This window comes from Oryzias melastigma, linkage group LG7 (assembly GCF_002922805.2).
Source record: "Oryzias melastigma strain HK-1 linkage group LG7, ASM292280v2, whole genome shotgun sequence".
Taxonomy (NCBI): Eukaryota; Metazoa; Chordata; class Actinopteri; order Beloniformes; family Adrianichthyidae; genus Oryzias; species Oryzias melastigma.
This window is the reverse complement of record NC_050518.1, coordinates 4,108,636-4,135,996: the sequence shown is the minus strand read 5'-3', so window position 1 is coordinate 4,135,996 and position 27,361 is coordinate 4,108,636. Positions and strand designations below refer to the sequence as shown.

Here is a 27,361-nt window from a genome sequence, read left to right as displayed (position 1 = left end):
AAGATTTAAATTGCATTTCTAAGTATTTCTTTATTCAAATTGATGCAGATCGGAGCAGATGAAAAAAAGGCATTTCATTACATTCAGATGCATCCATTTCCAGACAAATAGATCCATGTACGTCTTTGTTTTCCTCGTCCCAGCCAGCGGCTGACTCAAAACTGTAAGTTTGGATAGCTCCAATATTGCTCGCCATTTTTGTTGCACTGTTAATGTTAGGTTGGGGTTGTGAGGGGCTGTAAGCTAGTGGGAGAGCTTGTAAACAGAAGGATGTCAGTAAGAGACAGTGCCAACCATAAATCAGAGGCAAATTTCTAATGAACCCCTACTGCTCTACAGAAACTATGTCCTAGAAAATGACATAGTTGTCTCAAATTTTGGCTTAAAACGGCATAATCATAATAAAAAAAAAAAAAATACTGGGTTTAATTTTGTTACTGAGGTGTCATCATGTCTCTAATCTGTCCTGCAGGTCAGACCAACCTGAAGAGGAGCGCCCGCCCACCCACAGTCTGTCTAACTCCAAGCTGGGGCTCCGGGGGCTAGATGAAGAAGAAGAAGAGGTGGATGGTGATGACGAGGAGGAGGAGGAAGGCAGCCTGACAGAGAAGTCTCACGACGAGGCGCCAGAATCCCCGTCTCCGGTCACGACAGGAGTGTATGAGGAGGACGATGAAGAGGACGACGCCGAGTCGGCTCCGTTAGCTATGAATTATGAACACACTCGCAGGTGTGTATCCTTGTGAGCTGCAAAGATGTTACGCTTTGTGATGTAAAATCTGCAATATAAGCACAGCAAAATAGTTTGCGCAATTATTGACAATTTTTGTGAAACATTTTTGGTCAAATTGAGTGAAAAACACAAAAGGTGGAGCACATTTATGTACATCACCAGTTTGGCATTTCCCTTTATAGACTTTTAGAGCAGCTTCTTTTCTGTTTAAGAGCCCTTTTCTATCTTATTTATTTCTATCTGTCTGTCTAAACACTCTAATAATAATTATTACCCTTTTTTCTCTTCACTCATCTCCTAAACATCACATCTCCTCAAATCTCACTTCTTTGTCTTGTTTTCTATCCCTTCATAAACTCATCCTGTTCCTCCCTCCATCCAACCTGGCCTCCTGCCTTCCTTCCATCCATCCATGCTCTGGTGTGCAGGTGTGTAGAGGAGGAGGGCTCTCTCTTGGACCTGGAAAGTCTGCCCACCTTTCCCAAGAGCGTGGATGGTTTACGTAAAGCAGCCAGTGATGAGCAGCCCTTTGACGTTAAAGACATATTTAACACGTCACTAGAGTCTGAGGCATTGAAAGAGACACTGTACAGGCAGGCTAAGACCCAGGTATGTGACTGGAGTTTGAGTTTACGTTAAAGGAAAGAGATAGTTTTGAAAGAGACAAAATAGATCCCTTAGAAATTAAATTCTCACCCCATTGGCAGATTTAAAAAAAGAAAAGAAAAATATTAGCCAGCCAGATAAAAAAAGTCCCTATTAACCAAGAATTTATCTTTTTTTCTTTTCATTTTCTTAAGATTCAGTTAGCAAAGCTTAAATTTTGTGAATCCTAAATTTGTAATAGCTCTTTGATGCAATGTACTAAAGTCTAACTACAAACACGTGTGATGGGGGCAGTTAAAGACCCACTCAAATCATATTTAGATTTATTTTAAACACGTTTCCTGTGGTCTTTTAATTATCATTACTTAGTTTTAGTAAGGAAAAAAAAGTAATTTCATAGTTTCTGCAGAGTAACAAGAGTTCATTAGAAATTTGCTTCATTAACTTTATTGAGAAAGAAAGCAAAGAAATTGAATCATGCCAGATTATATTCCAGTGTTATTTATAGCTGGAGTTCCTTGGCAGGTTTATGAAAAAAAAGAAAAAAATGAGTTTAGGTGATTGAAAGTACACATAAAATTATGAAACACAGGTAAAATATGGTATACCATAAATTATAAATAAAATACAGAATAAAATTTGAACAGAAAAATCATTTTTAAAATCAAAGGTTGTTTTGTTCTAAAATTCTCTTATTTCTGGTAATTTGTGATTGGACATTTTAGACTCCAATAACCACAGTTTCAGCTGTTTTTTTTAATGACAAAATGTCTTAATTGTGGAGGGGACCGTTAGCCTGGAGTACGCTTGCCCACACTTCCCATCATCCCTTTGTTTACACTCTCTCCCGCTAGCTTACAACCCCAAGCTAACATTAGGAGTGCAACAAAAACAGCAGCGATATCGGAGCTATCAGCCATGGATGCATCAGAATGGAGTGAAGAAACACTCAGAAACACAATTGCAAGCCTAATATTGTTCATATATGTCCTCCATCATGAGGAAAGTGCCCCAAGAACATGCTAAAAACATGACTGTGTGTATTTAAGTTGGTATTTACCACTGTCTCCGGCATGGAGGGACCAGTTTAGACTCCAGCAGAATCTCTCAGAATGACGTTTGTATTCTCTACTCCTGCATGCTTTAGTTCTCTGGAGGAAATTCAGATTCCAGCAACATAAAAAAACCCTCTGGTCACAGAAAAGAGCATTTGTAGTTCTGAGTGGTCAGCCCTGTGATTGAACTGGACGTATAAAACAATTCTGAGCTCAATGAAGAAGTTATGAGTTTGCACAATATGATGGTTATAAATAGGATTAGAATGAAAACTAAAGTAACTAAGAATGATAATTGTGGCACAAAAGTAATTCAAAATCACACACAATCATGTGCACCAAAATGTTGCTGCTTTTACTTTTTAAATCACTGGATTAAATGAAACTTTGTCTGAATTTTAAATACATCTGTTGTTAAAAGTCACCCGTTTTGTCTTGCAGGCTTATGCAATGATGCTGTCTCTCTCGGAGAACAACCCTTTGCACGCGCCCTCCCAGAGCTCTCTGGACGCTTGGCTGAGCATGGGGGGTGGACCGTCTGAGACGAGCAGCTTTCACCCGCTCAATCACATCTAGGCAAACAGAGACTGACAGAAGGTGGGAGAGTAAAGACTAGGAGGAGCATTAGTTTCACGTCTGGATAGAGAAGACAAACTGAGTGGAGACGAGTGCTGGGAAGTCATGGAGTTTGGAAAAGAATCGTCTCCTTTCAAGGCACACAAGATGATTTTTGTGTGCTTGTGTGCATTTCCCTTGTGAGTCAGGGGTGAAAGACTGTTCTTAAGTTAGAGGATCCTGTTCGACTGACTCAGAGAAAGCACTGCTAAGCTCCTGTTGATGTGAAGGACACAAAGAATGCTTCTTCATGAGCATAGAAACTCTACAGTACTCTGGTCCTCCACAAGTGCACAAAGCTCACAGCAGCTCCACAGACATCCTGTGTAAGGCTCTTATGAAGACACTCAATGACGGATATGTCTCTAAAGTGCGCACGCCAGCTGCAAGGATTGTAGCATTGGCACTGCAAACCCACAGGGTGGCACTGTTTGATCAGAAGCTTGTGGGATTTCCTCCATAAATCGTGGGCGACTGATCCTCTTTGAGTTTAAATAAAATAATCAACAAAAGCACCGTAATGTACATTCAGATGGATTTTCAGTGATTTCACAGAGTGATGTCCAATGTTAAAAATGAGCTACCTGGGCAACTAGTTGTTGTATAATTGGTTACTAAATTTGATCACTTAAAAAAATAATCTTAAAGAAAATGTTTCAATGTTTATAACATCATAATTTCTTAATTTTATTTACTTTTTTCCTACTACATACCACAGTATTGTTTCTTTTTAGGCACCACAGTGCTCAACCGTTTGTATGATTACTTTAGAGAAGGACCAAAATTGTACGATATGATGTAAAAAATTAACATAGATGTTCATAACAAGAGTGGTATGTGCCAAATAACCCATAGAAAATGTTTTGTTCTCTGACAATCATTTCATTTCCAAGGGGCTTGCATTTGCTGTCATAGTTCTGTTTTTTTTTTCTTTTGTTGTTTTTGTTGTGTGCTTATATATTTGATTTCAAAAGTGTGTATGTATTTATTTTTTTGGTCTTTGTGTCACGGCTGGAGGGATGAAAAAAAAAATGAAGTAAAGCATTTTTATTCCCCTTTTCTTGAAGGAATGATTACCTATCAAAACACAGAGAGATTCAGAATTTCTCATTTTGATAGGCTAGTGTGCCAAAATGGAAGGATCCCATAAACTATAAGAAATTGTTTTTATTTATAGTGAAATGTACCTGTAGTTAGCTTTAGAATCCTATCTAGCATTGAAACATCCTGCTGGTTTTAGTATTTCTTGTCTTGTTTCACTTCAGTTGTTTAGGCTCTGGAGCAGCAAACATTTTTATTTCGAATGTTAGCAAAAGGGCATTATTTTACTGATTTTGAATTTCTGCTCCTAAAAAGTCCCTTTTCTCTTTGGCATGATGTAATCAGATTTTTTTCCTAAATAGTTTGTCAGATACAAAACCCAAACTCCCGTATGGACTGATATTTTGAAGAAAAAAAGCCAAGTACTCATGACATACATGTCAATTTTGATTCAAGATATTTTTTTAACTTAAAGTCACTCATTTTTTTAAATTCCGTTTTATCCTCAAGGTAGAATGTTTCATGGTAAGCATGCTTTTAAATAGCTGTGGGATGTGGGTGTTGATCACTGTTCCTCTCAGCAAAATTTCAGAACTAATTGGAAAAAAAAATTGTTTTTAAAAAATAGCACTTAAACCAAGCAAACCAGAAAAGAGTTTTGGTCCATTGGTGACATTGAAACCTTTCATACGAGGATGACTTTTACCAGGTAGTTGGGCTCAACGAGGAGAGAAAAGAACACAAGCACTGTAACTTCTCTTCACAACAGCAGGTGGCAGTGTGACGCCGGGACTGCTGCATCATCTCATTTTTCTAAAGACAAAGTGTTTTTATAATTCTACTGAATGAGGTTCCATTCATAGTAAACACGTCATTTTTTTTTCCAACTTGTGGTTGCAAAATGTAAAGACTTGGGTCACAAAGTTCTTAGGTTGATTCTATGTCGTAATTCATGTCATGGACTACTGTAATGAGTATGCGCTGTGTAAAGAGGATGAACTGAAGGCATTGATGATCTCCACTTTCTGAAGGTATTCTGGCAGAAGTTCTCGGAAATGTCCTTCAGCGTAATAGAACACGACTGTTGTTTGGCCCCACTGTTACAGGAGAAAGGAAAAGACATGCATTGTTTCTTTTTAATTGTATAGTATTTTAAAGAATGAAAAAAAAAACAATGGTGCATTTGTCTGAAGAAAAAATGAAAAAAAGAAAAATATGGGTTTAAATAGATGGTGCTTGTTTTGTTTAAATCTCAGTTGTATATCACCTCTGTTATGTTTATTGAAAACAAACAAAAAAAGGTTATTGTGCATGACGTGTTTAGCAGTCATAATGATGTCCATTTGTGAAATGTGTATCAAATTTAAACATTAGGAGATAAAAAAAAGTAAAAAAATAAATAAAAATAAATCCGTAGATGCACTTTTTGTACATGTGGTTAGGTTAGTAGGTTTGACTTCAAGTTCTGACTGCCTCACAGATGTTTGGGCAGAATATGAAAGACCAGGAAAAGACTTACAGAAGAATACATCATGAAAAACAGTAAAGGACTGTAGAATAATATTAAACAATTCTGAAATTGCAGTTCTTCTGATGCTTGTGATTATCGCAGATGTACTTTAGAAAAAAATTCATTGAGAAGATATGACTCTGATGTTAATTCTGTAGAATAGCAATGTATACCAAATGTAATCTTTCCAATGCTATGAAGAATTTATACATGAAATTGATATGCAATAAAACCTGTGTGCTTTTTAGATTTTGCATCGTCTTTAATTCAGCCCAATCATCTGTTAAGACAAAAAATCCCTCCACGATTTTGACAATGTCCTGAAAAGATCAAAACTATTATTAACATTTGACCTTAAAGGTTTTGCAGTCTTTTGAAATCTAAAGTGATTTTTTTAAAGTGCCGTTTTTCTGAAGTCACTTAAAAGGTTAAAGAAAATATTATTTCTAGGTGCTTGATGACAAAAAATAATTTTAGATACACATTACAGTATGATTACTGTTTCTTTTGTTGAGTAGAAGCAAAATAAAACATAATTTATTGTTTTTGTCTAAGTATTTAACGCAAACAGTCAATTCTTGGTGGAGGAAATTTAAGAAAAGTTTTTAAACTTATTCTTTTTTTTTTTTAAATGCCCAACTTTAATGCACAGCTCAAGTTTATTATTATTTTTGACAAAAACAACACAGTTGGAGTTGTGTTGCTATTAGTTGGACATGATTTGGTGCCTAGATGTCAGATGTGAGAAGAGGATGCAGCCGTAAGTATAATGGTAATTCTTTTAAATCGCGCATTATTTTAAAATTTTACCAATTTCTTCTTAATTTGTACATTTTCTTACGTTTTAGCTTTGAAAAGATTTTAGCAAGAGATTTTGTTGCTGAATTCAGAGAAAAAAAAAGCTTCCTAAAATGTGTAAATTTTAATTTACACATATAAAGAGAACATAAGAATGCAAGCAATAAAAAATAAATAAAATCATGAGATGATATGTCACAGAAAACCAAACGAAAACAAAGACGGTCACACACCTCTGTCAAAAATAAAATAAAATAAAAAATACGGTAAGTAAACAAATGGAGAACCTGATTGAAGAATGTCAAAATAGAAAACCAAATTACTGTAGCTTAGCAATTCAAAATCAAAAATAATTTTATGAAAATTAAATTGTAAAAAATGTCTTTTGAACATATTTTTTCAAACACCATTTTTATACCTCAATTTCAAAGCCTTTTTTAGGTTGTTATTATTGAATCTTGTTATCAAGAACTGAATGACAATATAATTCTTACTTAAGAACTTGATGGATTTCCTTCGCCCAATAAAGGAGGGGCGGGATTGTAAAACAAACTTAACATTTAATGGACTTTTCAAAAACTAAAATATCATGCAAAACTGTTTTTTATTACCATAATTCCTTTAATAAAAAAATAACTTTCTTAGGGCCCACTGTTTTATTTTTTTATTTGTTTTCTTGTTTACTTTGTACTTACATTGGGGTTCCAGTTCACAAAAGCCACAAAAACAGAATTTAAATATGAAACGAATTAAAGCGGAGAAATCTGCCCAAACTTTACAGGACATGAATGGTTAAGTCTTACCTCATCTAGTAAATTCAAAGCACCTGTGCAGCTGTCCCAGGTGTTAGTAAATTGTTTCAGTTTGTTCAATATGAGGAACACTTCAGACTTGATCACTATAAGACCATCATTGATAGAGCCACGGAACAGAATTATGGACATAAATATACTTTTTTCATGATATTCTAATTATTCGGAAATGGTCTGAATAAATACAAATATGTTTATTTATGATAAAGAGCATTTTTCATGTGTTTGTGTGTGTATATATAATATATAAATTCAAATCATGTCAAAGTGTACTATTAATGATATTTAGATGTTATGGGTGTAATGATTCATTTCAATGATTCAATTCATTCCATAATTTGCGGTTCCTAGTCGATATTGGTTCATTTTGAACGATCCGATTCACTCACCTAAAATCAATCCAGAAAATCTTAAGCCAAAAATTCATCCAGTGTGACTCAGATATGAATACCTAGTACTGAACACTGCAGGTGAAGTTTCCAGATTCTTTGTATTTCTTGCAAGATAATTAAATATGTGTACAAACAAAATAGTAAACAAGAATTAATGGCAAACCCATTTGGATTTTAGTTTAATAAAGTTCAGCCCAGCGTAGTTTTTTACAAAATAATACAAACAGAAAATGATACCACACATATGTCTGAAAATTCTGTTTCCACACACTGGACTGTAATGATGGTTGATCATTTTTTGCTGCCATCATGCGTATTGTCTACTGTAACAGGTTTTTTTTTTACATTAAAGTCAATGTAATTGGCTATACCATTTGGATTCAGGCACTACTGTACTGGTTGAATCTTAATATAAATTGATTCATTGAACAATCATTACACCCCTAACGGATACATGTATTTTGCTTGCCTATAGTATTTTTGGTTTTGATTGCTTTAAATAATCAAATACTCTGAAATGATAAGCTGAAGTTAGAGAAACCTTACACTAATTATTAATATACAACACATGAGACATTTTTAGGGTTTAAAGACATTCATTTTAAAGTTTTATGGTTATTGTTAATGCACTATTAATGCTATTGCTGTATGTTAAGTATTTCTGCAGGTTTTCCACTGATTTTCTTTACCATCATTCGTCTTCCTGTGATATTTTTTCAGCCATTATGATGTAGATAAATAGAACCAGACCGCAGAGGGAAACACCTGTTTTTATTAGTAAGGATGTCTCTTTAAGAGGAAGGAAATCAGAATAGGGAAGTGAAGCACGAAGGAACTGCTTCCTACAGTCACCCCTCTGCACAGCAGCGATATTATTCGTGCGCAATGGGAAAGTCCGCGTCCACAAACGCGCCTCTTCTTCTCTAAACGCTCCTCCAGTAACGCTTGCGCCGCCATGCTTCAGCTGAAGGACTCCATGGAGGCGGAGAGCCCGGGCGCCGCCGTCCTCCTCCCCGCGGAGACCGAGGAGGGGGTCGAGGTTGCCTTCACGCCGCCCGAGGCCAGCCGAAGCTTCGGACACGCAGCCGCCGTGGCCTGTTGCCCCCCGTTACAAACGCTGACGCCCTTCCAGGTGCACAACCCCACCATGCAGGCCAAAGTTAAAGACTACTTCGTGTTCAGGGTAAGTGGCGACACCAAAACGGAACGATTAGTCTGTAGAGCGAATAATGGAAACTGGACAACCACGGTCCAAACTACGTGGTGACGTCAGAGGGATGCTGAGGATGCAGATGATGCTGATGGGCGCTTTGTGATGCTGATCTCAGCCAGGTACCATCGAACAGGCGGTGAGCGACATCCGGACCGTGGCGCTCCCATCGGAGGACGGGGAGGTGCTCAGCGTCTGGCTGCTGGCGGAGTAAGTCTCTGCATCATGTTATCAAGACGGATTTGATGACACCTATAATGATTTCTAGAAAATGTTATGTATTTTAATGTGATCAATAAGCACTTTATCTTTTTTATTTTATATTTATGGAATTGATAAATGATCAACACTTGAATTCAAATTACAAATAACACTAATCAGAATTAGAGTGATAAGTTACAAACCAGATTATAACTGTTAAAAAAGAAAGCATAGAGTAGTATTACATAAATTTACTTCCTTCCAAAATAAAATCTTAAACTCTTTGACAAACTTCACTTTTGATGGATTCAACAAGTCATGTATGTGTAAGTCATAACAGTTTATAATGATTAAGAGTGATTATAATAGTCTCATTTTATATAGATTTTTATGTTGTTTTATTCTTCCAATCAAGTCACAATTAAGCACAGTTTAATATGTTTTTGTATAGATTTTTCTTTAAAGTCCCCCTCTGATGAAAAGCATGTTGTTTGACTGCAGTTGTAAAGGATTGTAAATCAATGAAAGAGCATTTTGATGTTAGCTTTCATTGTTTTATCAAGAACTCTGAGAAACACAGCAACGTCAATAAACATTGGAGAATTAGCTAAAAGAGTCTTTGGTGAACTGGAAGGAGAAAGAATCAGGATTTTGGAGGAAGTTCAGTCCATGAAGATCTTCACTTCCTCGTCCGAGCTGACATCCAGATCGAAACCGTTTTTATGTAGCAGTGGTGAAGATTTACGCTAGCGAGACACAGAGTCATCATAATCAGACAGGAGGGGGTCAGGGGCGGAGCTGCTCAGCTTAGCTCTAAAAGTCACGCCCCTCAGAGGAGATTTTGGAAACAGAGATTTCAGATCAACGTGAAAAATGTCTTTTTAAGACATTTAGGTGGTGGTTAAAAGCTTCATAATCGTAATTTAAATACTACTGGGAATGTTTTTTTAAATAAAAAAACATTATTATATTGGGACTTTTAAAAAAACAAAACAAAAAAAAGCATTTTTTGTTTTGATTCCTTGAAATAAACAATCTCTAATCCAATTCGATGATGCAGAACTAAAGCGATTGACCTCTGGAAGATTCCAGGTTCAGTTTCCACCCTGACGGCCCTTGTGTTGAAGTGTCCTTGAGCAAGATACATAGCTCCTAGTGGTCATAGGCTGACTCCAGTGTTCAGGATTGGAGTTGCCATCAGGGTATGAATGGGACTGTGACTGCAAAGTGCTTTCAGCCTTCAAAGAAAGTAGAAAGCACTATGTAAGCACATGTTACTTACCATGGGGACGACGCCTGCACAGGTTAGGGTTTTTGCCCACTCACTATTAGTGCACCATATTAGGCTTTTATCACTTTATAGAAGTGTCCAAATCTATGATTATGTCTGAACCCCCTCCCTAAATCCTAACTATTAAAAAACTATAGTGCAGGATCTAGTGCCCTGGAATTTAACAGCAAATATGACGTCACTGATTTCATGAAGTAAAAACCTACTAAATGCGAGTATTTTACAAAGACTATGAATCCACTGTATTCTGATGAGAACATGGATGATTTAATAAAGAAATAAATTAGAATTCTTATTTTACAAAATTTTTAAAACGCAGTGCATTGTGGTCTATATTTGCCAATCAAGCCAGCATCGATCTTTTTTTTTTTTTTGCACAGCATTCTGGGAAAATTCTAGAGCGCTCAATTTTGGAATTGTAGATTTAGACAACCAAATAATCCCACTATTAAAAGCACAATCTTAAGATTAGTGAAGGACTTTGGACACAACCTATAATTTCCATTATCCAGTGCCCTTGAAATTTCCCAGAAGCCTCTACGAAAAAACAGTGTGCATCGATACTCATTAGATTGGTAAATATGTATCACAGTAAATTGCATTTGAATTCATTTTATGGCTGAAAAAGTATTTGTTTACAAAATATTCAAGTTTTTTATCTTCAGAACACAGTGGATTCATACCTAGTCTTTGAAAAATGTTAATATTTTTTACCTTAGGAAATTGGAAATCAGTGACATCACATTTGCTGTTTAAGAAGTAAAAAAATAAAGTAGTTGGCATGTGTCCGAATTGCTTTTAAAATCCAGGGTGCTAGATAGTCTCAGACATGACCTTGTAGATACTTTACCAGGTTTTTTTTTTTTTTTTGAACAATCAGACAAATAACATAATTTTGACATTTTAGAGTTGACCACTGGAACAACGAGAAAGAGAGACTCGTGCTAATTACAGAGAGGTAAGATGTTTTTATTTTTTTTATCTTTAAAATGTATCGTTTATGTGATTTATTAAATACATTTAATGTATGTCTTTATCTGCACAGGTCTCTTTTAGTGTGCAAATATGACTTTATTAATCTGACATGTCAGCAAGTGATCAGGATCTCTCTCAACGCCGTGGACACCATCTCTGTGGGCGAGTTTGAGTTCCCACCTAAATCTCTCAACAAGTAGGTTTTCATTATTGATCTGAATGTTATGAGTTGCAAAAATATGGTTACATGAATACAACAAAAAATAGTTTTAAAATAAAGTTAAAACGATTGTTATTTTTCCAAATAAAAAGTCAAGATCTTTCAAAAATACCCTCTCACCTGTTGGACTGTTGTTGTTCTGCAGAAGAGAGGGGTACGGGATCCGGGTCCAGTGGGACAAACGTCCCCGGGCTTCTTTCCTGAACCGCTGGAACCCCTGGTCCACAGACATGCCCTACGCCACCTTTACAGAGCATCCTATGGCTCGAGCAGATGAGAAGGTGGCCTCTCTCTGCCAGGTACACACCCCACTCCCAAACACAGCAACACAAGGTCCACCAATCACACACCAACTAAAACACACTTCTTTCATGTTAGAATGAATTATTATATATAGTGTTCCCTAGTTATGTCATGATTCACCTTACGATGTTTCACTGATTACTGTCTTTTTTTTTTACTCTCTCTACTAAGTTGGACAACTTTAAAACTCAGTTGGTGCAGGCGGTGAAGAAGGCCCATAAGGAGCACCCCATTCCAGGACGGGCCAATGGTGTCTTGATCCTGGAGAGACCTCTTCTTATTGAGACGTATCTGGGCCTTATGTCTTTTGTCAACAATGAAGCCAAGCTGGGCTACTCTATGACACGTGGGAAGATAGGCTTCTAAATGCCAAGTTTGTGGTCGTTTCTGTTTGTTTTTCTGTTACTCTGCATCGTTTACTGGGAGCTGCAGTGTAATGTGTAACTTATGTGTAATCTGAACATGGGACACGTCTGTACCACAGACAAGCGGCAAGCCCGTGGTGACTCAACAACACACAGCACTGTGTGCACCCAAACTTACTATAAAAAAAAAAACCTGCAAAGATCTGGTAGAAAGGCCATATGCAACAAAAGCTGGAAGCAAACGCTACTTTTGAGGCTTATTGAAAGGATTCTAAAATAAGAATCAAGTTGTTAGTTGTAGCATATGTGCCTTTTTTGCCCCATCAAGAAATAAAACAAAGCAAAAGCCGAGGATTAAAATAATTAATATTACATTTGTTTTTATGAAATTATAGTTTTAATTTAAAAAACAATACATTGTATCAGAGAGCACAAAAGGGTTCCAGAGTTTGAATGAAATGCATCTTTCAATACGCTACATAACATGCTGTTTATGTTTTGTTGCCTACACCTTGTTGGATAAGCTTTAATGACATAACTGTAATTCTTTGTATGACAGATGATTATGCAATGCTGCCTTTTATTTTGCTTTATTTACCTGTCCAAATCTTAATGGGGGGAGTATCAGGTTACAAATTTTAAAATTACATGAATACAACTTCATGTCAGATTATGAATTCTTATATATTGCAATATATATTTTGTGTTTTATTCTTTAAACTCCAACCAACTGCAACTTCCTGTTCCACCAAAGCTAAGGGATGATATTGAAAAAGATCATTGATGGCAGAAAATGGTGTTCCTCTTCTGTTGAAGTGTCTTGTGCATGCTTCTTGCATGTGTCTGTCTGCATGACGGGTGTTTTATAAGGATGTTTGTTAATGGTAGTTGTGAGAGTTTTCTGCATATTTTTTATTGAAATAAACCATAAATGCAAATGAATTTATGTCCATGCCCTTTTATTAAGCCTCTCATTTTGTGTTGAAATATGTATTGATAGAACTTGAAAATTAATTTTTTTGTTAAACCAGTAAACCAGTTTTTCAAGAGTTTTGATCCCATTCTAACCATAAAAGATTTAATTTGGTGATTGTAGCACAAAAAAATGTTTAGGTGTTTATAACTTTTTTAATTAACCTAAGCATTGACGATGCTACATGTTTGTTTATAAGGAAGAAAACAGGATTTTTGTTGTTAGCCACCACCAGTACCTCTGGGATTTTTTACCAAAAACACAAAAAAAATTTCAGAGTAGATTTAGATTGAAAAACGTGCTTTTATTATTGTGATATTATCAAAAAACTATCTAAAATGCAAACTTGAAAAATTCTGCATACAAAATAGTTAAAGTACATCTCAGAAATATTTGTAACCTGACAAGAAATTCTACTTAATATATTAATTCAAAGATGTCTATCAGTGCTGGAATGGTTCATAAGGTAATCAGTATTTAACTCAAACATATATTAACATTTATAAAAATAACTTAACAGCTACAATCAAGAGAAAACTTTCCTCAAAATATCCTTCAAGAGCACAGCTCCCTCAGGCTGAAATGAAGCCATTTATTCTTGAGAAAAGTGTTACTTGTCGTCTTGCTCAGTATCCATGTAGCATAAACACAGCTGGTCCTTTCCGATCAGTGTGAGGGAGTCTCCACTGCGGTGCCAGTTAAGAGAATGAACTTGAAAGCCTCCTGGAAGAAAACACCAAGTGTGAAAGCTACACAACACACTGACCTGACTGAGCTGGATTCTGTAGCAAAACAAATCAGATGATCAGAGTACAAAGACACACAAGGACAAAGGGTTGCGTTTGCCAATTGTGTAACTTTCAGCTAAAGTTACCTTCGGCGGGGACTTGAACAGAGACGCAGCCTCCTGGAGACCAAAGGTAAAGTTTGCTGTTTCCAGTACAAAGAGCGAGCCGAGGGCGCCGGGGGTCCCACTGAAAGCAACGTACGCTCGACGTCTGCTCCAGCACAGCCTCCAGACGCACCTTCTGCATGTCCCACACCCACACGGCGGTGGCCATGTTGTCTGTGGAGACAAAAACACACCTGTTAATCCACTGAGTGTGCCAAAACCACACCAAAAATAAGTTAGGGATCCAATTCAATGAAAATTGTTTTTTTTTTCAAAATTCCATTTCTAAGTATAGTTTTTTACAAATTGTAATTCGGACCAGATGAAAAAGTGCCATTGAAAAAAGAGCTTATTAATGACAGAAATTACAGCCTAATCAAGATTAAGATTATGATTAGGATTAAACATTCATATATCTGTTTTTTTTAAGCCAGCAGATGACTAGCGTTCATCACAGATGCAAAAAAAGGCACTAATATACCATTTTTGGTGGCAACATAGCGACTGTCAGAACTGAACGCCAAAGCAGATACACCAATCTTGGGGTTGGCTCGGTCTGGGTCTGGTTTGACCACAGGAATCTGGACGGGCAATGGGCTTATTTCATCTGGAAAATAAACATTTGGTTATCAGTTTAGGGGGAAAATATGAAAATGTATAGACTTTGTAACTGTTTTGAATTCTTTTTCTTGTTTAGACAAACATTTGCTTTGGGTGCTGAAAAGGGAGCTGGCCACTGTGATGTTGTGCAGGGACATTTCATCACTGGTCACCGTTGGTCTTTTTTCAATTTCTTTATATACAGTCTAGAAACAGGATATTTAGTTTAAAAAATGCTCATTAGGCCATTGAGAGGTTTTTAAAGGTTCATATATTAGTCTAAAAATACTTACAGCTTTTGTGTTGTCAATGACTGCAGGATGCTCAAACTGTGCAACTTTTTTCCATGTGATATGATTGAGAATACGCACCTGAAATTGAGAAATTAAGCTTTGATATTTTAATTTGATGAAGCAAACTTTTTAAGAGTCTGTCCATACTTTTTCATCAAAGCTGCCAATGGCCAGGAACTGGCTGCTGGGGCTCCACGACACAGATTTGACACCCAGTGACCACTCATAGGCACTATAGGTTGACAGCAACCGTCCATCCAATGAGTACAACAAAATCTTGTACTGCGAACAAGACATCAGTAAATAACAAAATTAGGACTTCTTTGAGAAATTAATTTACCCAAACTGGGCATCACTCACAGCATTTAGACAAAAGAACTTCTTAAAATGCATGTTTTATTCACAAATTCAGCCTAATGTAGCTAATTAAAACTCTCCCACACTCAAGAGGGTTTGATGTAACCTCGAAAAAGTAACAAATTATTATAACTTCATTTGTTTATCAGCTTGCTGTAAATCAAAACTGGGTTATAAGCTCACCTCCAGACAGCTCTCCCACACAGCCAGCACAGAGCCGTTTGGAGACCACTCCAATCCAGAGAGGTCCTGAGTCTCAGTCTCAAAATGCTGTAATAGAAGAGTGGATTCATGTTTACATTTAGTGAGTGACACCACAAAAACCCATAAATTACATGATTTAAGTCTCTAGACAAGATGTGTAAGAAGGATTTTGTTTAAAAGCAAGAAAAGAAAAACAGATTAATGGATCCATAACTTTCCATTTTATTGTTTATTTTGAGATCTTAGTTTCTAAAGTCTTAAGAATCAACATTTGTTTTCCCCCAAATCACAGCGGTAACTTTGTAAAACTAGAGTTAAAAAAATAGTATTGGTTTCATGATTACAAAACTTTTTTTCGCCATTGTTAAAACCCAGAGATTTGATTCCTAAAATGTCAACATGTAAAAATGGAACCACTTACCCTGAGTAAATGCCAGTCGTCACAAACAAATATACTGACGTAGTCTTTACAGTCACGACGCTCAGCCAGAGCCATATAGCATCCGTCTCTGCTGAAGTCTAAACCTGTAAGAATCCCAGAATTTTAGGATGAAAACTGGGACAGAAGCAGTTTATCCCATACCCATCAATCCAAACATGAACGCTTTTATTGGAATCAGAAAGGTCTCAAAACAGCATCGTTTAAAAAAGGCTGAAAGCTTCACTTATATCTATATTTAAAAAGCATACTAAATATGCGGTGTGTCAAGTTGACATGGTAACAGCTTCAGTGCGAGGTGCACGCATCGCACACGAACTGTACTCCACCCTAGCTCTTTTTATAGAACGGTGATCGTCATGAGTTGAAAAAAAGCACAATTTTAGAGGAAAAGTTTAGCTCTTAAAGTTGATTTCTTTCAGATGATGAAGCAAAATAAATAATAATAAAGTTTAAAGTCTAAATAGTTCAATTCATAATGTGTTTCATTTCTTTCTTCTAATGTTATCTTCTCTATTTCTTTTCTGATTTATCTCAGTTTTTAAAATGAACAAATTCACCCAAATAGGCTAAAATAAACCATAAAATCACTCTCGAATCTTTTCTACTGTCTTGCTGTTGTGGTAAACAGTGGAATAAGGTTTAACATCTGAATTATGGCATTAATAAGAAGTTTCTGTTCAATATTTTTGGATTGCTCAGAAAGGTCTTGCTACTGATGAGGTAAATTAGAACACTGTGGATCTGATGTGTATTTTTTTATTTTTATTTTATTTGTTCAAGATTGTAAAAAATGACTCCTCTGTAGTGTCAAATTATAGTTTAGAAATATTTTCTAATAAAAAACTTAATAAAGCCACTTTTTTTTTGTTTTATTTTGATGTTTTACTGCGCCACAATGTCACAGACTTAAAGAATATACCTCAAAATGAGGCTTTTCACAGCAATTATTAGGTTAAAAAATTGTGATTAAAATCTATTAAATAGATTAATCAATTACAGGGCCTGATTAATTAATCGCACAGAAAATTAATCACATGACAGAGATACATTTTTTATTACTCTTTTCTGAAAAATACTGACTTCATCTACATTTTCTTTGTTATTGATGAATCTAATCATCTACATGGAACTATCAAGCTGGCTCCTATGCTTGTTCCACCTGTTGGTGTCTTAACACCATTATTATTAATTGACAATATTATACTGGGGATTTAGTTTGGGAATGGGACAGACTCTTTACCTTCCTTCTGTGTCTGATTCCTGCCGGGCTTATCTGTCTGGTCAGGGTGAAGTATATTTTTAGAGGAGCTTAGTGCCAATTCTCAAACACTTCCTAAACCAGCCGCAGCGTGTCTAATAGTATCACACACATTTTCTTTGGTAGCAAGCATCAGCTCCAGCAGCCGCTGGCGGAACGCAACGCATTCCTCCCCCGGTGGAATCCACAATGGGGGGAATTCACATCACAATATGGGGCCGTAACAGCTGGCAATAACATTAATATAGAGCTTTACACGGTTGGCGGGTCTATTAGCAGACACAGTCAGCACATTATCAAATCGCAAATCTAAACCTCTCCCTTTAGGAAAAACCCTAAACAGCATCACAAATGTGAACCGCTTCTACAGCGCTGAAGTCACCATTAAAAAACAAGCACTGGGCTGAAGAGGATTTACAAGTTTAAGAAAAGCCTTGTAAAAGTAATTTTTTTTTTTAATTTGGAACATTTTAGGAGCTACAAAAAATCGTTTTTTTTTTTTTTTGAGCAAAAATAAAGACGGGAAAAAAGTATAAATTACTGTAACTTCATACTATCCTAAAAAAGAAAAACTATCAAATAACAAAAGTCTTTGACATCATTAATAAAAGCATCATGGTTCCATTTTGTCAATTCTTAAGATACATGGATCTTAAAGTGACCTTGCATTGTATTTTGGAAAACGGGAGAGACAGAAACAATCGTATTTCTACTAGTCGCTGACAGGCCTGTTATGAGGAGCATGCCCCATTCACTGAGGAGGGGACAGCTGTCAGCAGAGAGGGCTACACTTTGGATACATATCCGGGGCTCTGTCACAATGTAAAGAAAAAAAGGAAGTGTGATTTATGGGGTATGCCTGTGCTGGTTTTGTCCTCAGGTACTCTGTACAAAACTGATGTCCTTTCGGTCTCAATACTCACCTTTCTGACATGCTTTGGGGTACTTAATGTAGGAAACGGCTTTGGTGCACAAGGACCAAACAGTAATTCTCAGCTGTAATAGTAAAAGAGAGAAAAGAAAAAAAAGGCATTGTTAAAAACAATGAATAATTGCCACAATCAATGTAAGACATATATATTCCTTTCAGAACAATAAGTCGTTTGGCTAAAAACAACAACCATAAAAATAAACTTTCTCCAAATTTTGAGCCTAAATAGTTCTTTAAGCACACCTAAAGGATATCTACAGCAGGATCAAGAAAGAACTTTGTGAAAACATAAATGCCTGGGCTTTCCTTTGCCAAATTCAGAGAGCTGTATCCTATAAGGCTCACATGGAATATGTCATATTCAACCGGTTTCAACAAACACTCACTGTCCAACTGTTCGCTAATGCAAATTTCTAATAAGCCAATCCCATGGCAGCAACTCAGTACATTAAGCCATGATCAAAACAATCTGCTGCAGTTCAAATCCAGCATCAGAATGGGGAAGAAAGGTGATTAAAGGGACTTTGAATGTGACATGGGGCCAGAGGGGCTGGTCTGAGTATATAGATCCATCCTGTCTAGTATCAATGATTCAGGGTGGTGGTGGTGGTGTAATGGTGTGGGAGATATTTTATTGACACACTTTTAGCCTCTTAGTACCACCCGAGTATTGTTATTGACCATGTCCATCTCTTTATGACCACAGTGTCCCATCTTCTGATGCTACTTCCAGCAGGATGAGTCATGTCGTAAAGCTGGAATCATCTCAGACTGGTTTCTTGAACATGACTATAAGTTCACTGGACTCAAATGGCCTCCACGGTCTCCAGATCTCAACCCAATAGAAAACCTTTGGGATATGGTGGAACAGGAGATTGGCATCATTGATGTGCAGCTGATAAACCTGCAGCAACCGCGTGATCCTTTCATGTCACTATAGACCAAACTCTCTGAGGAATGCTTCCAGTATTTTGCTGAATCTATTCCACCAAGGATTAACGCTGTTCTGAGGGCAAAAAGGGGTCCAACCCGGTACTAGCAAGGTGTACCTAATAAAGTTGCCGGAGGGAAATAATGTTTTTTGATAGAGTCAACAGTGTGGAGGCATGTCTGTTAGAACACTTACAAAACACACCAGCCTGACTCAAGACAAATGACTGAGATCTGTATGAGACCATACAGCAAAACCAAGAGGAACTTGAGGGTAAATGAAAATAACAGCTGCAGCAACTGCAACACGTTAACACCAAGCTTGTGAATATGTGAAACTTACAAAACAGAATAAGTGCTACAACCAAAAAAAAAAAAAAAACATGTCCATGGTCCTTTATAATTAAAGATTACATCCAAAACATCTTTTTCCTTCTTGACATTCTTGATAGAGTTCAACTTAAAAGGTAAGTGAATTTAGAAACTTTTACCACAATCTTGCTGACAAAAAAAAAAAAACTCAACAAGAAATGCTTTTTTAAATATAGTTCTGACTGCAACAAAATTCAATTCTGCATTTTCTATTTGAGAATCTGCAGAGCCAAAACTACTGGAGTGAGTAGGCTGTCATCAGGGAATCCAGACAGATATCTGACCGGGGCCAAGTCTGTCACCTTCTGAGCTGAAGTGCCAAGTCTTCTGTTCTGCTGTGGTCAAAAGCGCCCAGCTGAGCAGACCCTGCAGCGACACGTCAGTGTACACCTTCTGGACTTCCCCTCAGACAAGGTGCCATGGCAACCAGCATCAACACTGCTCAAATACAAACATGCTTACACTACTTGGATCCTTTCAACCCACCACGGAGGGGATGCAGAGCAATCAAGATCCTAAGAGAGTGTAACCCAAAACTGACTAAGAGAAGAGTAGCATGGAGCAAATAGGTGGGAGATGCTTTTCCATTAGAGGGGCCATGCTATGAGACGAGATGCCTGGTTAGTAAAGCTTCAGTTACAATGAGAGCTTAATTACCAACTCAGGCTCTGTGGTGACTCCACCACTATGTTCACTTTGTATCCATTAACATTGATTCACAGTAAAAAGACATTACAACTTATGACTCCAAGTAATATGGGGTAGAGTGCCGTTACTGTTTGGAATAAAAACATGTATTCATTGTCCATTTTTAGTGCTCAACTATTGGAATGTAAGAGAATAGTGAAGTACCCGGATGCCACATAGCTCTATGCATCAGCAGAGGATTAGTCTGCAGGCATTCCACACAGAGAGCTATCTCAAACCAATATAGAGCATTTCTCCTGTTACAGTCTCATGATACTACCAAGTAAATGAAGGCTATCATTGCACACAGTTGGTGCAAGCAATTGTCCTGTTCTGCAGTCCGTCAACAGATAAAGTTTACTGTAGCACTGCTGCTAACAATCTAACACATCAGCAAAGCTTCAGCTGTGCTAGGAAAAATTATAATCTGGTAATCTGAGCCCTACTTAAACAAATAAACAAAAAAAGTCAAGAAAATGCTTATTATATGTGAGTGGGACTCAGTGAAGGTCTCAAACAAATGATTGGACTCACAAATAAATTATTTTAATCAAGTCTCATTAATGTGATTAAATAAACTAATGTTCCAGCATTCTATGCTCATCAATGACAAGCACAATGCCATACTTTACAAACACTCGTCTTCTATCAAAAACATAGTAAAAACAAATTTAAAGTTTTAAAATCTCTGTAGCATAAATAACTACTGTCACTGTAGACCAATCATTTAGTTTCCTATTTTTCAACTATTCAGCAGGAATAACAGGAAAAGAAAAGAGTAGCACACAAGCACAAAGCTAAAGTAAATGTACGACCACACACTCAGACAAACACACGCACAGAAGCATGATGCACACGGCGGGCAGCTGTCCCTAAACAAGTTAATATAGCAGGCTGTTTATGAGGGAAGCAGAAATTCAAAACTGACATAAACACCTGACTGGTACTGGCTGGGTTGAAGGCAAGTTCAACAGGCATCCACCTATTTCATTTCAATGTCAATTTAAAATCATTTTTCTAAAATTAAAAATAAATAAATTTTGGATAGGTTGGAACTTGTCATTGAAATCTATGTAATAATTTTTAATTTTCACAGATCGTCGCTATATCAACTGATCAGCATTGCAATTTCATGTGAAAAAAAAATGTTTTTTTTCCTCATCAATACATTGTGCTGCTCATAGTCTTTACAATATTTTCAAGCTAATCCTACTGCCTTGAAAATAGTAGTTTGACTGTCGGTCCACAATGAGGCTGGTTGTAGAAACTTCCTCTTACATTTCAGAGGTTCTCAGAATGCAAAGAATGTGACTCATGATGAATGCACTGGTTAAATCTGAATCACAATCCTAACAGTGTTGAAGCAACCCTGAAATGTGTAGATTATAATATTATAACCTATTTTCCAGATCGGAAATATAAGAATTAAGCTACTGTCATTAAAGACCTGCTCCAATGAAAATCTTGTTTTTGGAGTTTTATCATGTTCTTGTGGCATTTTTCTGATGATGGAGGACTTTGATTAAGAACATTAAGCTCAAAGTTACATGTTTGAGTATTTCTTTATTCAAATTGTTAAAGCAGACAAAAAAATGTCGTTTGAAAAAAAGGTTATTTGTGACGTAGAAAACACACTGGCCGGGCCTCAAGCTCCCTGCTCCAAGCTTTCAGTAATGGGGAAGGGAAGGAGGGCGCCAACAGTCCCGTCCACAATCATGAGTTTTACACGGGACAGGGTCCATCTGTGTAAGACACACTAAGTCAGGATAAAGTCACGGAGGTTCTGCAAAATCCCACTTAACCGGACCACACAGGTCAACCAGGACTGGAGTGTTGACACCACATAAACTTGCAGCCATGTCACAGTTAAGTTTCCTCGGCTGCCTGATTTCTAAAACCAGACAAGTAAGATGAGAATGAGACTTTTTTTAGAATTTATAACTGAGGTGAAGAATGAGACTGTTGAAATGTGCCATGAGGTCAAAGAGGGGTAATGGTCTGTGGGGTGAAGGGCAACTTACTTTTTATGCAAAAACATTTTTTTTGTATTGTATTTAATTTATTCATAGCTGTAAAAACAATAAAATGTTTTCAGGGGTGAAAAATAGCTTCTTTTCTGCAGAGTAAAACTGAATAAATTAACATGTTTGTGGAAAATCCAAGTCTACAAGTAGTCCTCTGTGTTAAAGTGGTGTTCACAGCACAGTTAAATTAACACAAAAATAATACATTTTATGAAATTATTTCCGAAGCAGCAAGAATTGTTTTGAAGAAAACACAGATATTCACACAAAAACACGACCTAACATTTCAACATCCCATAAGGAACCAGATGGAAACAATCAAACCCACACAGAGCCCTATCATCAGTCTCTGTAAAAACAAAATTGTGACCTCGTATTTCTATCTTTTTAACTGAATATGGATATACGAATATAAATAAAGATTAAAGAACAAATGACTGGAAATAACTGGCACAGATAATAAAAAGCTGGTACAGATGCTGAAATGTGCAGCAGCAAATTTTAACCAGAGAAAAAAAACGTGTATAATTAATTTCATTTCAGAGCTTAAATGATACTAATTTGCAGTGGAAACCTCATAATACTACAAAACAACAACAGTGCTCCTTTATTAGGATTAAGCCGAAATGTGAAGAACATCTGAATAAAAGACACTCTTAAACAGTCATTCTGCAACTACTCCACCAAGAACAAAGAGCTGTCGAACATCATACAAGATTGTAGACTTGCACAACTCTGGGATGAACCAAAAAAAACAAAAAAACAAGCAGCTTAATGAGAACAGATCAGCTGTTGGAGAAATTATTAGAAAATGGAAGAAATATATTTTACAATTACTGGCTATCAAACAAACAAATAGGGGAAATAATTTTGAGTTCTATCCTAAAACATCAAACCCACTATGATGCATGGGGGTGGGAACATCATACTTTGAGGCTGCTTTTCTGCAAAGGGGAACAACTGATCTGTATTAAAGAAAGAATGAATGTGGCCATATATGGTGAGATTTTGAAGGAAAAAACTCCTTCCATCAGTGAGAGCCTTAAAGATGAAACGTGGCTGAATCTGCCAGCTTGACAATGATCCTAGACATATCTCCAGGGTACAAAAGAATGGCTATGTGAAAAAGCATTTCAAGGTGTCCTAACCGGTCTCTGGACCTCAATTTAAATAAAGGGAGTTGAAAGTCTGTGTTGCCCAGAATCTGCCCTAAAACATCACAACTCTTGAGAGGATCTGCATGGAGGAATGAACCTAAATAGCAGCTAAAGTGCAAACCTGGTGACTTTTATCACTGACAACCAGAGTTGCATTACAAAGTATTGAGATTAAATTTTGTTATTGACTGAACACATGTTTTCTCCACCATCATACAGATGATTATTTAAAAAGGACAGTAATTTACAGTTTACTTTTAAAAATGTTTACACTCTGTTTCTCACAGTAAAACTTCATCTATGTCATCTCTCCTCTATAGGTGGGACAACTTGCAAAATCAGCCACAGTCAAAATGCTTTTTTACCCCACTTTGTGCATTACACTAGTCTGGTTTATCAGAGGAAAAGAGCTCGATAGTCATTCCATAGCCTCTTTTTTAAATTCCAAGACATCTAAATATCAATAAAAGATCTTGTTCCACAGTAAAATACTATCCTTTACATAGACATATACCCACTACACTCGTGTGTGCAAGGTATGAAGAGCCCCGTGTTAAACAGGACGCTAATAAGAAAAGAGGAATGTATTCAGTCTGAATACATGCAGCAAGTAGGGGGTGTAGTCAAGAAAGGCTCCAATGTCTGGCTATTTTCAGGTCCCCCTTCCTTACGGGCCAGCAACAGTTGAGATCAGAGAAGCATAAGTATAAAAAACACTTCCATGTGCATGACTGCATGCACAGACCAACTTCACACTTACATGGAACTCAGTGGTGTTGAGAATGTGACGTCCGTCTGGACTCCAGCGTGAGGAGACTAGTCCTATTGAGCCCTCATCAATCTTACAGTGCCAGTCCGGCTGCTCGAGAGACCACACCTGAAATAAGAAAAGGACAAAAAGAACAAACATGAGGACAAAGACAGGACAAAAAATAACAAAGGGGTAGCAATCAGTCACCACTGATGACATCTCTTAAAGAACTCTAACATATTCCTCAACTTTCTCTTAAAGAAAAGAAGACGCATACAAATCAGACACCATGAAAGACTGGCACTGGATACCGCTACAAAGGTAAGGTTCTTGATAATTGATAAGTATGAGATGTATGAGAAAGGGTGAAAAGTCGACAACAATAATGACTAACTTTTGTATTTTCAAGTCTTTTAAGTTTTTTTTCCCCCCAATACTATTTACATACACAAAATACAAATATTTACAGTAATTATAACCTGCAAAAAAATTAACAATGACGCAAAAAGTTGTTAAAACAAAACTGAACTTTTAAAAATCTGGAAATTGTCAATATTTCTCCTGAGTCTGCATTAGTTTAACACATATAAAGTGAAAAATGAAATAACATTATACAATTTAATTTACAGAGAGAATTTGTGTTTAAAGTATTTCAGAAATATAGCCTAATTGTGTTTTTTTTATTTTTTATATTAAGACAATAACTTTTTTGTTTACAGCTTTACAGGTGCGACATCTATAAAAACACAAAGTTGATCGCTTTCAGTATTTCAGAGGACCTACCTGTACCAGTCCTCTTTTGTACATAGCACAAAGAATAAACAGGGAGTCGGAGGACCATTCCATGTGGGATATTTGGTCCAGGCAGGTATACAGGTTCAGGATTTGCAAGGTATTGATGTCCCGGATCACAAGTCTGTACTGTACACAGGTAGCCTGGGGGGAGTCACATATAATACAAATACATTTATTTTATTTCTGTCAACAGTTTACAACTATAACAGAGTGTATTTTTGCTTGTGTTTATGTCACATGTATTTTTGCTCACATTATTCTGACTAGAGGACAGCAAAGTGTCCAGAAGCTTACCAAATATTTTCCATCTGGGGAAACTTTGCAGAGTTGGTTGGACTGCTTGAAGACTTCTGAGAAATTCATTCTAACACTAAAATTGTATCTGTACAAGGAAAGTAAAGCATTGGTTACATTAAAGGTTTGCCATAGACGAAAATTGTGTAATTTCGATGTATGAACAGTGGATGGCGTCAAGACTCTGCCAGTCACAAAACTAAAAACAACAGATCTGCAAACACATGTACAAAGTTATCAAATCACAAAAAATACCGAACATTGAAATCAAGAAAGTTACTTAACCACGGCTAAGTCTATACGTGAGAGCTGCACACAGTGCTTTAAGTCGCTTAAAATAAAGCATGTCTCGTTTTCTTTGTTTTAATGTCGGCTAAATTACACGGCGTCTTAAAACTTAATCAATTTATAGCGTTTGCAGTATGTTTTGTTTCATTAGTAAACGTAGAGAACAAGCAAAATATACAAACATACCTGCTAAACAGAACCTTTCCAGACTTTAGCTTAAAGTTAGCATACAGCACTAATACTAGCAATTTAGCCGATGATGTTAGCTAACCAAAGTCTCCATTCTTTAGGGAAACACGTACTTCCGATATGGCGAACGTTTAGTTTACTAAATAATGTGCTGGAAAAATCCGTAAGCCATTCAGAGAAGCTTGTTATTTTCCCTAATGAGGGTCACAAACTGTTGATCCAACTGTTGCTACATTGTTTGGATGAGCGGAGAACGGCTTTGACTATATTGTCCAATCAACAGCTTTTCTTGGCGCAATCCCTTCTGGGTAATGTAGTTGAAAGGGGGTGATTAATAAAACCCTTTTCATTAGAGCTCTTTTGCCCGTTTCTCTAAATTTGAAATATGTGGTTGCACTATTGTATGTGTGTAAATGTGTGTAAGACATTATTTAAACGTGTCCCTCCAATTTTAAATAGTTTATTTATACGTTTTAATGTTTATTCAACATACTGATACAATAATTGGACATGCAATTTGCCAACATTACAGAATAGGTTTAGTTTTTATGTGTTATTTTTGTGTTTGTTTTTGAGTTTGTAGTTTGTCCAGCCACCATTAGACTACATACATTTTCTGAACGGCAGGTTTCCCGCTTGTAAGCGGAAAAAACGCGCTACCGCCTCTCTGCATTCTCTCCGCGCAAACAACGTTTCACCTCCTCTTTGGTCAGCCTCAGGAGAGATCACACTTCTCACAAGAACATGCAAATCACTTTCCCTCCTATTTCCGGTTAATACAGCTTCTCCGAAAAGTCAATCATCTTCCAGCTATTCTTATCATATTTGCTGGTCGATTGTTTGGATTTTTTTCTTATTGTTATCATTATTTTTATTTTTTTTTATTTTTATGGAGGGTCATTTTCTTGGCATGTTCAATAAGAAAGCAGGTGCTTGGCGCAAAACAGCTCGCGGGTGTTTGGATTGGAATAAGAATAACGCACAGGTAGGCCCGTTTATCTTTACCAATAAATAACTCAAGGTTATTACATGACTCTTTTTCAAACTATAGATGTATTTTAGTTTATTTTATACCTCTTTTATCTATCTTTTTGGGCATTAATTGACAATAAAAATCATTCCAAAACAGAAAAAAAATAAATCCGGCAAAATATTATAATAAAAAATGATATTTCATTATAAACATTTAAAAAAAAACAACTCCAAATGAATTTATTAGTTGAAAAATCCTTGATTTCCTCGAGATGACATTCGATAATTAGGATTTTGAACGAATGCCATCCCCATTAATGGCTTAATATTTACATGTAATTTATTTTAACTCTTCGAAAAAGTGTAGATGAAGAGAAATGTCCCTTAAATTAAGGTATTTAAAATATGTAAACTGACCTATCGACGTTTTAATTCAGTTTTTTGTGTCCAGAACATTTTGCGCATGCGGTTCCAAAGAGAACAGTCCAAAACACATTTCAGCCCTTGACATATTTCACATGAGCCCGACGAAGATCGACTCTAATACAATTTTAAAATTAATTTCTTTTCATTTGGGACTCATTTCCCTAAATGTAATGGCCCATGGGAAGGCATGTGCGTGTCTGTGTGTTGTCATGGGTGCTGTAACCTGGAGTGGAGACGCACAATAGATTTAGGAGATCAGAACAAAGTCACTTTGTAAATGACGTGAATACATGAAAACGGCTAGTTTTTGCAGAAACAAAGCAAGGAAATCTACCCAAAAACTGAAAACTTAGCCTACAATTGTAAAGATTTATATTACAAATATTTTCTTGGATATTC

The 27,361-nt window shown here is 36.5% G+C and overlaps 4 protein-coding genes across 14 annotated transcripts in view; 3 read left to right on the top strand and 1 right to left on the bottom strand.

Moving 5' to 3' along the window:
- prdm16 (PR domain containing 16) overlaps nucleotides 1–5,807 on the top strand; it is a 181,756-nt gene extending 175,949 nt beyond the window's left edge. For 8 of the 9 annotated variants that reach the window (XM_024293213.2, XM_024293212.2, XM_024293220.2 and 5 more), the window contains 3 exons: nucleotides 473–730; nucleotides 1,162–1,342; nucleotides 2,836–5,807. In XM_024293213.2, coding sequence (XP_024148981.1) covers nucleotides 473–730; nucleotides 1,162–1,342; nucleotides 2,836–2,970 — 574 coding nt within the window. In that variant the 3' untranslated portion in view covers nucleotides 2,971–5,807. The remainder of the gene's footprint in view (nucleotides 1–472; nucleotides 731–1,161; nucleotides 1,343–2,835) is intronic. The other variant, XM_024293218.2, reaches the window with a different exon arrangement.
- Nucleotides 5,808–8,311: 2,504 nt separating this feature from the next.
- Nucleotides 8,312–13,069, top strand: tprg1l (tumor protein p63 regulated 1-like). 2 transcript variants are annotated; one of them, XR_002921535.2, is made up of 7 exons: nucleotides 8,312–8,745; nucleotides 8,891–8,982; nucleotides 11,172–11,222; nucleotides 11,310–11,435; nucleotides 11,605–11,758; nucleotides 11,934–12,210; nucleotides 12,336–13,069. XR_002921535.2 is itself a non-coding variant. In XM_024294030.2 (6 exons), exons 1-6 carry the CDS (start codon nucleotides 8,518–8,520, stop codon nucleotides 12,126–12,128), a joined length of 846 nt encoding a protein of 281 aa, XP_024149798.1. In that variant the 5' UTR covers nucleotides 8,313–8,517; the 3' UTR covers nucleotides 12,129–13,069. The 2 variants fall into 2 exon arrangements, 1 of the variants encoding a protein (XP_024149798.1); XM_024294030.2 differs by having other exon boundaries at nucleotides 8,313–8,745; nucleotides 11,934–13,069.
- Nucleotides 13,070–13,383: 314 nt separating this feature from the next.
- wrap73 (WD repeat containing, antisense to TP73) lies at nucleotides 13,384–25,798 on the bottom strand. The gene is made up of 13 exons (XM_024293495.2): nucleotides 25,562–25,798; nucleotides 25,088–25,175; nucleotides 24,782–24,934; nucleotides 24,008–24,124; nucleotides 18,070–18,142; nucleotides 15,868–15,971; nucleotides 15,426–15,512; nucleotides 15,033–15,167; nucleotides 14,886–14,963; nucleotides 14,696–14,798; nucleotides 14,474–14,599; nucleotides 13,975–14,166; nucleotides 13,384–13,823 (listed from the first exon to the last, which is right to left on the bottom strand). The coding sequence occupies exons 2-13, from the start codon at nucleotides 25,154–25,156 to the stop codon at nucleotides 13,711–13,713; spliced, it is 1,350 nt and encodes a 449-aa protein (XP_024149263.1). The 5' UTR covers nucleotides 25,157–25,175; nucleotides 25,562–25,798; the 3' UTR covers nucleotides 13,384–13,710.
- tp73 (tumor protein p73) overlaps nucleotides 24,121–27,361 on the top strand; it is a 29,864-nt gene continuing 26,623 nt past the window's right edge. Inside the window, exon 1 of one of the 2 annotated variants that reach the window (XM_024293489.2) lies at nucleotides 24,121–24,319. In XM_024293489.2, the coding sequence (XP_024149257.1) occupies nucleotides 24,288–24,319 (32 nt within the window). In that variant the 5' untranslated portion in view covers nucleotides 24,121–24,287. Of the gene's footprint in view, nucleotides 24,320–25,789; nucleotides 26,550–27,361 lie in introns of those variants that run through there. The other variant, XM_024293490.2, reaches the window with a different exon arrangement.